Source organism: Carassius auratus, chromosome 46, assembly GCF_003368295.1.
Source record: "Carassius auratus strain Wakin chromosome 46, ASM336829v1, whole genome shotgun sequence".
In the NCBI taxonomy this organism is placed as follows: domain Eukaryota; kingdom Metazoa; phylum Chordata; class Actinopteri; order Cypriniformes; family Cyprinidae; genus Carassius; species Carassius auratus.
The window spans coordinates 12,377,952-12,386,951 of NC_039288.1; the positions used below are offsets into that span (position 1 = coordinate 12,377,952).

General features: G+C 34.9%; 1 protein-coding gene across 1 annotated transcript in view; it reads left to right on the top strand.

Annotated features, from left to right (window-relative positions):
- Positions 1 to 3,065: 3,065 nt before the first annotated feature.
- Positions 3,066 to 9,000, top strand: part of LOC113063741 (5-hydroxytryptamine receptor 4-like) — a 20,742-nt gene continuing 14,807 nt past the window's right edge. Inside the window, exons 1-4 of the mRNA XM_026234065.1 lie at positions 3,066 to 3,216; positions 6,065 to 6,159; positions 6,243 to 6,374; positions 6,636 to 6,836. Coding sequence (XP_026089850.1) covers positions 6,131 to 6,159; positions 6,243 to 6,374; positions 6,636 to 6,836 — 362 coding nt within the window. The 5' untranslated portion in view covers positions 3,066 to 3,216; positions 6,065 to 6,130. The remainder of the gene's footprint in view (positions 3,217 to 6,064; positions 6,160 to 6,242; positions 6,375 to 6,635; positions 6,837 to 9,000) is intronic.

Below are 9,000 nucleotides of genomic sequence, written 5' to 3' on the forward strand. Positions count from 1 at the left end.
TTTCTTTATTTTATTTTATTTTATTTTATTTTATTTTATTTTATTTTATGAGTTGTCAATAAAAATATGTTATAACTGTAAAATATTGACAATAATGGTTGTTATTTTATTGTATTTTTATATTATGAGTTTTCAATGATAACCTTGTGGTTGTAAATTAATGGCAGTAGCATAATCCTGTTTGGTATTATTTTTATTTAATTTTATTTTCATGCATTTCCAATAATATGTTATAGTAGTAAAATACTGACAGTAGTAGTTTTTGTTTTAATTCTCTTTAATATTTTACAGCTGACCAAAAAGCATTTTTTATAACGCTTTTTCTTCTCCCTGAAGTTCAGTATTTTCTACAAAAAGCTTTGTGGGATTTATTTTACTGCAATAAAATAATTCAGCTAAATAATTCTGAAAACAAGCATTAACTGCCTTTAGTGTTGAAGTCTGCTTAACACCAAAGAATGCAAAGTCACCGGAAACACAAGCTGTCTAAAATTTGACCACTGTCTGCATGTGGTTGTGTCTACAGCAGCAAACCACCAGCTCCTTTCCTCTGCTGTGCACACAACTTTACAAACTCATTCAGCAGTGTCCAATAAGCTATTTCATTTATCACGTGTCTTGATATACAGCAATGTTTGCATTTTGTTTTTGCTTTGTGACACTGAACTGAAAGATTAAATTGTATTGTGAAACTTTTTGCTATTGAGCTGAATTCGCATCAGCTGTTAAGGAACTGGCCTTCCTGTAACTGTTAAAGGGCAGAACAGCTCAATAAATTCCGGTAACATCAATAACCCACAGGATATTGTCATGTAAGATCACTGAATGCAAGCTATATTTCACTTCATTTAGCAGACTAAAGCTGAGGATCTTTAGAATAGAATAGAAGATAGTCTAGTCTTTAAATGTATTTATCAGCTTATCTTTGGGCCTTCTACATCTTAAAGACCACCTTTATGCTGAAAGAGTCTGATATGAGGTATACAGTACATTGTATGAATATAGAGTATGTTTTATGTAAAAAATGTATATATGTATATAATCCACTCATTATAACAAACAAAACATAGGGACGAAGAGATTCACTGTGTTACAGAAATTGTAGCTACTGTGTAAGCAATGTGCAATTGTTCACTCATTCACACACACACACACACACACAAAATGTCTCTTTTTGACAAATGCAAAGATAACCAAATATGGACAATATGCCTCTTTGACCAAAAATGGTTTCCTATGCTTTACTAGAGACACACAGATCCAGCAGGATGCAGGATATTATGGTGATCTAGCGCCATCTAGTGATATACAGTCTCTGAGAGACTGATGATATTTAAGGAACCTGGTGGTCTCAGATCAGATGACTATTCCTAACCAGTAAATTCATAATCAGCTATCCTCCATTTCCATTTCTGACAGGGTACTAGGCCTATTTTGCTTAATGTAACAACTGACACATGCATATGCAAAGGCTACTTCTCTCATAAAGAGATACAAAACTGTCACTAGGGTGGTAGCCTTTCTAGAGGTACCAGTATGTACACCATAGGTGATAATATATACTTTTAACATATTACAGTTTTTCTGAATTGCTAAAACTCTAAAAAACTATCTCTGAACCTAATTTTCACTAGCTTAAACCAGTTTGTTGTATAAAGCAGTCTTCCTGCTTAACCTTAAACACGTTCAGGCAGCTCTATTTGCAAATCTCATGCACGCTTTTTTGCAAAACTCTAAACACATTCTTATTCACATAAACACTTATCACACTGTGATGCATTTGTGCTGCAAAATGCTAAACACAACTAAAGCACGGTTGTCAGTTGCCACACAACGATTTAAAAGTTTCAACACTTGTTTCTAAAGATGTGATCAAACCAAGTGTACAAAATAAGAGCCAGTTCAGAGAGCACAAGTGGCTAAGGTGGCTGAATGATAAAACGAGCAATAGATGGAAACAGTCTGAGAAGGAGTGGAGGAAGGGTACATGTAAGAAGTGAGGATGAGGAGAGAAAGGGGAAGGTTTAGAGAGTGTTATGAAGGCTGGATCTGTCAGACCACAGGGTTTTTCTCTTTGTCTTGCTAAAAAGACAACATTACTTGTGATGTGGTCAAAGTCTAGAGGCCGGACTCAAGCACAAAGACATGATGCTGAGAAAGAGTGACCCTGATTTTACAATTGCACAACTTACAGCATTTCAGTGTTTATTTAGAGTTTTTTTTTTTCTTTTTACCATTTTGACATTTGCAGTTGGACAGCAGTATTTTCGCAGTACCAAGTGCTGAATATATACAAACATCCAGTACTATTCAATTTTCAGCACAATACTACAGACAAAAGGCCCATACAATATTTTCACCTTACTTGCAATTACTATACTTTTTAACAGAATTACAAAATAGTTTACTCAATGCATTACACTTTTTTTCTGAAATGTTATGGATGCTGTCTTGTCCATTTTTCTCTGTAGTGTCTAATGAATGCTCTGTATTGTTTTCTTTATTGACTCAAGTGAGTGTGACCTGGGAGAACCGTTTGATTTCGAGTGCAAGTGAAATGGTTTTGCAGCGATTGTTTGATTTTGATTAAAGAGTCAGAGGTTTTGTGAATTTAGTTTCAGCATTTGGATTTGTGTTTAAGGTTTTAAGAAAATTATAGTTTAAAGAAATGTGTTTTAGTAATTCAGAAAAACTGTTTTGAAGTTTTGAAGTTTTGAACTACTATTGTGTAAAATTTTGGGGTAAGCAAGGTCCCAAGGTGTACCTTATAGTTTTTACAAATTGGGTTACCACCCAGCTTTGCACCTTTTATTCTGAACGAATAATAATATATACATATCTTTCATATATAATTGCACAGTATTAAATATGTAATATAATCAGCTCGTTTTTTGTGCAAAAAAAAATAAATAATAATAATAATAATTTGTACATTCTTTTGCCCTCATTTTGTCTAAGTGCAGTATGTGCGTTGGAACACCGAGGGGCGCTGTTGCTCTGTTTTGGTTTGTTTCAGACTCACGTGCGTTGGACAGGCAGAGACTCAGAGCGCCGGTGCACTATACATCAACAGATGATCTGCTGCTTACTGCAGTTGTTTGACTGTGGCACAGGGCAGAGAAGAGCACTTCAGTCTCCGACTAACTGTGATGGAATATGACAGTTTATAAAAGCACGCGTGGATTCACAAAGACGTCTGAAACACAGAGCCCCTGGGTGAGTAAAGTTATCTGAATGATGCTGCCTCGGAATTTAAGTGGCTTCAAGTGTGCAACAGGTCCTTATAAACACCATGAAGTACTGGTAATGTCTGTTTTAAATTATAAAAAAAACAACAACAATATATTATTATTATTAGCTGAATGAATTTGATAAGAAATTCTTACCTTTTGTATTGTATGTTTTTGTGATCAAAAACTATTTAACAGCTGGTAATTGTTGTATTATATAGACATGTAGATCCAACTATGATCAATGTGTTTTTAAGACCTCTACATTTGTGTCACTCAATTTATGATTGTGTGAAAATGTCACTCTTATAACTTGTTTGAGGCTAATGGCTTCTTGTCATCACAGACTGTGATTTATCCCTTTAAATGCAAATGCCACTCAGTTTTCCTGGTGGCACTAAAGAAATAAAGATGTGTGGGAAGGTGTCAAAATCAGTAATTAGAGTAGAATTAGTAGATTCAGTTAGATTGTTCAGTAGTTAAGCATTCAGGTTGTGATGCATCATATTTGGGTGTGGTTTCATTAGTAATGTTTATTCACAAATAGAATTTGAAATTTTGAAGAAATGTAATGCTTTTGTAAAACTGGAATGTTCAGAAGTTCTTTATCAGGACAGATCTGTATGCTTAAGACAGTTAACCATGTTTGAAATCCCTTGGGCTGAAGGGAATAGTGAGCTCTTGGATCTTATGAGACAAGATTACTGAAAGTTAGTGTCATGTCACATGGCATCAGCTTTTGTGCTTCAGCCCTGCTTTCTTTTTTGTGTGTGTGTGGATCATTTGATGAAACAGCTGCCTTTTCCCAGTTTGATTTTGAAAGTTCAGTTTCACTAGATTTTAAACATTCTATCAGATAAATAATGTATTTAAGAGTCTGCTAATGGCATTGTGGTATCGGAAGCCAAATAAAAGCATTTTGGCACATTATAACTGTATGAAATGTAACAGAGTTGACAGTTACACTTTAATTTGACAAGCCTTGTGCTCAAAATTAAGAAACAAAATGTCTTTTTTGAAAGATAATTTAAAAGTGATGTTTTTGTGGATGTATATTTTTTATGCATATTCCTTCAGATTTATTCATTAAAAGCATAATGATGCCATTAAGATAAAGTTTTTGATTTATGAAATAAAAATGTATTAAAAATACACTGTATGATGCTGATTGACAGACAAACTAAGGACATTTTTAAAGATGTTACAATATGCAATATGTCAATAAAAGATACATAAATAAACTAAGATACATAATAAAATAAAATTAAAATTGAAAACAATGGAAGCAGAACGTGTTTGTTTGCAAATGCAAAAATTAATTTGGGAAACAAAACAATTGTGAAACTTTTGCGAGAGAACACAAGCGTTTATATATATATTTTTTTCTCATATATATATATTATATATATATATATATATATAAAATCTCATATTCTTTTCCATCCCCATGTTCCACAACGTTCTGTGCTGACACATAGTAAAATCTGCCTTCACATATTCATTAAATTACATTTATTTACATATATGCATATCAGGGACACAGGTGGCACCTGTTTTGTAAAATGACCTTTTACTCTGTCCTACACAACATGTAAATCAGGTGTCCTCTCTGCGTAGCTGTTTAGAATAGCCTGTTTTGTTCAGTGTGTTTGATACAGGGCTATAATAATCATGTGGCTCATTTGAAACTCAAACGAAAGCAACAGGACAGGGAAGAAGCGTCCAAGCTGTCTCTGTAATGCCCACTTGAGCCTCCCAGCTGGGCAAATACATCACACGCTTCCAGTGTTTACCCTGTGAGAGCTCTCTCCACTTCTGCGTGAGTTATGGCTCCAGCGCCACAGGCACAGGGTGCGATTTGGCCACTGTGGGTATTAACAGTGTGATGATGGAGCGCATGCACTTTGTGTTGAGGTTTAACTATCTTCAGTATCTTGCCTTCAATATTTGATGTGTTTTGAGGGCATAAGGAGACATATGAGTTCAATTTAGGCCAGGCTTTCCCAACCTTTTTTGTTTTATGTGCCCCCACAGTACCATCAGGAATCCTCAAGTATTTCTTTGACATCAGACCAGAAACCTGTTTGCAAAAACATCTATTAAGTCTATAAAGTGTGGGGAACACACACACACACACACACACACACACACACAAACTAAAAGGATAGTAAAATAAAATAATATAAAATATTAAAATATTTAATAAAATATTTATACATTTTTATATTTATATGGATAATTATTTGATCATCCATAAATTTTTTTATTATCCTATTTATTTAGATACAAGTGTCTGCTAAATGCATAATCATACATGGAAATATATATTAACATATGTATCGTAGCTGTAATAATTGTAATATATTAGACACTTAAATTAGACAACTAGAAGAAGAAAAGTAGAGTCACTTTCCAAGTCATCTTATAATGGCTTCATTTGACGAATACTGCTAATGTATCGAAAATTCAAACGTATTGTGTTTATTGTGTATTGTATTTTAGACATATTGCAGTGCAGTGCACACAGTTTATTAGGAAGATCTTCCTGATTTCTGATGTGACATCAAATCTCAAATCACTGATTTAGCCAACAAACTGCTGATTGATAATATGCAATGGTTAGTTCCCATGAGCCTGTAGTTTTGCTTAGAAAGGAAGATGGTCAGACGCTCATCACGAGTGGCTCATGTTTACTTGGGATATCCCACAAGCCTGTGTTTTGTTTTAAATGTGCTGATGGTTTAGTCTCAGTGCTCTCACTTTCGAACTCCTGCTGAAAGAACATGATTGAATTTGGGATGTGAGAACACAAAACAGTTGGGTTTGTCCCACAGGAGAGGGTCTGCAGTGTCTTGTGTGATCAAATCCCCATCTGATCACTTCCATACAGATGACCAGCCATGGCCACAGCATCAGACTCAGTGGATGAGTAAGAACAACTTCAAAATATTGTATTTATAAGTATTTATCTTGTCTATTCATATTTAATTTGCCGCATATATTTGTCTACAGTTCAGTGGATGAAGTTGTGTCCAAACACACTCTGAAGATACCACTGTGTATTGTCCTGGTGACCATCATTATACTGACTGCACTTGGAAACTTGCTTGTGATGGTGGCTCTCTGTAAAGACAGACAGCTAAGGTAAACCTGCTTCATATCTACATTTAGATTTCCTGTGTCTGTTTACATGTTTTGATGTTAAAATACATATGAATTAAACTTAATGTGCAAGATATATAAAATTAAGCCATTTGAAGGTTGATTTTTCCCAAACATGTATCACTATGGTTCTGTAGTGTTTCATAGCATGAGTGTTTTCTCTGTGTAGACACTAGAATATTTTCTGTAGTTAATCAATATTTATTAATGTGATCTTTTGTTAATTTACTGTTCTATATATAGGAAGAAGAAGACCAACTTCTTTATCGTATCACTGGCATTCACAGACTTTCTAGTTGCCCTTGTGGTGATGCCCCTGGCAGCCGTAGAGTTGGTCACTGGTCAGTGGAGCTATGGAGAGATGTTCTGCTTGGTCCGGACCTCACTGGACGTGCTGCTGACCACTGTTTCTATACTGCATCTGTGCTGCATTGCCCTAGACAGGTGAGTGCGTTTGTGAAGCTAATATAGAAACAAAAATGACTAACATTGTTCTGCACAAATAACTCCTTGCGTTGCCATGGTAATATTAAGAAAAGAGGTCTGAAATGAGAACATGTTACCATGCACTTAATAGTATTGGGGAAGCAGTTTTATATGTCAGATTTGTTAGATTGTATATATATATTTGTATATATATATATATACATATATATATATATATATATATACATATATATATATATATATATATATATATATATATATATATATATATATATATATATATATAATTTTCTAAGCAGTTTTCTATGCTAGATTTGATCATATATATATATATATATATATATATATATATATATATATATATATATATATATATATATATATATATATAAGAAATAATAATAACACACCAAATCAGCATATTAGAATGATTTCTGAAGGAGCATATGACACTGAAGACCGGAGCAAATGATGCTAAAAATTCAGCTTTGCCATAACGGGATTAAATCACATTTTAAAATAAATATTAAAATAGGAATTATTATATATTATATTATATTATAATTATATTATATTATTATATATTATATTATATTATAATATTATTTAATATTATAATAATATTTCACAATATTTTTTATCAAATAAATGCAGTCTTATTTATTTATTTATTTATTTCTCTCTAAACTGCAGGATTTGAATTTTGGCATCCAGAGGCACACTAAGGGCCCTATCTTGCACCCAGCGCAATTGACTTTGTACACCGACGCATGTGTCATTCCTATTTTGCACCCGCGCAAAGCGCGCTTTTCCCTCCACAGAAGCACGTCGCTAAACTAGTGAATGAACTTGCGCTCCCTGGGCGGTTCAGCGCAAAAAAGGAGGCGTGTTCCGGCGCAAACAATCCCTGGTGCTATTTTGCTGTTCCATTAAACAATTGCGCCACTGACCAGAAAAAACCTAGTCTAAAGTCATTGGCGCGTTGCGCGTTGTTCATTATGCTATTTTAAGGGCGCATTCTTGACCATAATGTATAGCGTGCACAACGCGCATACACTTTGCTCATGTAATCTACATAGATGCAACAGTTATTTTTGCAAATCATAAATTGTTACACTAAAAAAAACATTAACACATGAGATGACGGAAATCATTGTGGTGTATTTTGGGTGGGTTTCTCTCATCCCCATACAACACAACTTCTCTGTCTTTCACTGCTCTTACAAGAACATCAGTCTCCTCGGCTGTGAACCGCTCCTGGCGTGCGCCTGGTAAATACGCCATAATAATAGCAATCCTTAATGGAACTTGCGCACCTGCTTTTAAAGGGAATGTTGGATGACGCTCTGATTGGTTTATTTCACGTTACGCCCAAACCACACCTATGAATAATGAAGCTACTTTAGACCAACCCACTTTAGATTTGCGCCGGGCGCAAGAGCCATTTATCCCGCCGGGAAAATAGCAACAGCGCCGAGACCCGCCCACAAAGTTACTTGCGCTTCGCGCTTTGACACTTGCGTTTCAGATCGTTAAAATAGGGCCCTAAAAGGTTTAAGCCCTGTAATCATGCGTAACCAAATTACAACGTACTACAGCGCTTTTCTGCTGCCCTGCTGAGCTATACACAAAGATATTGTCCGGCCTGTATGCTTATGGATAATTTATATTTTGTCTGATTCTTAATTTCTCTGTTACTTTGATTGTAAAGATGTGCTTTATATACAACGATTGACTCACAGTACTGTACATTCAAAAATGTATGCTTAGAAAAAAGAAATACATAGTTTATGTCTTGACACTAACTCCAGGGGTTTGTCAGTATGTCAGATGATTATGTGTAATTTGCTGCATTACATATGCAGATTTTCTCATGCTCACCCAATGTGAAGACTGCGGCTCTCTTGGCCTTTGAGAGAGCAGCTGTGATTTATGCACTGCACCTGGTCCATATGGCACTAACATGACTCATTCTTAGTCTCTCAAAGCCTCTCTCTCTTTTTAAACAACAAATTCTGTTTATCTATCCCACTGTGTCACCAAGTCATTTCTCCATCCATATGATTCCCATGACCCATGATGTCTTTGCCCCTACAGTCTCTAGTGAGCGCATATTTTTCACAGCATTAGCCTTTCAAGGAAAGATCAGCAGAATCATCTG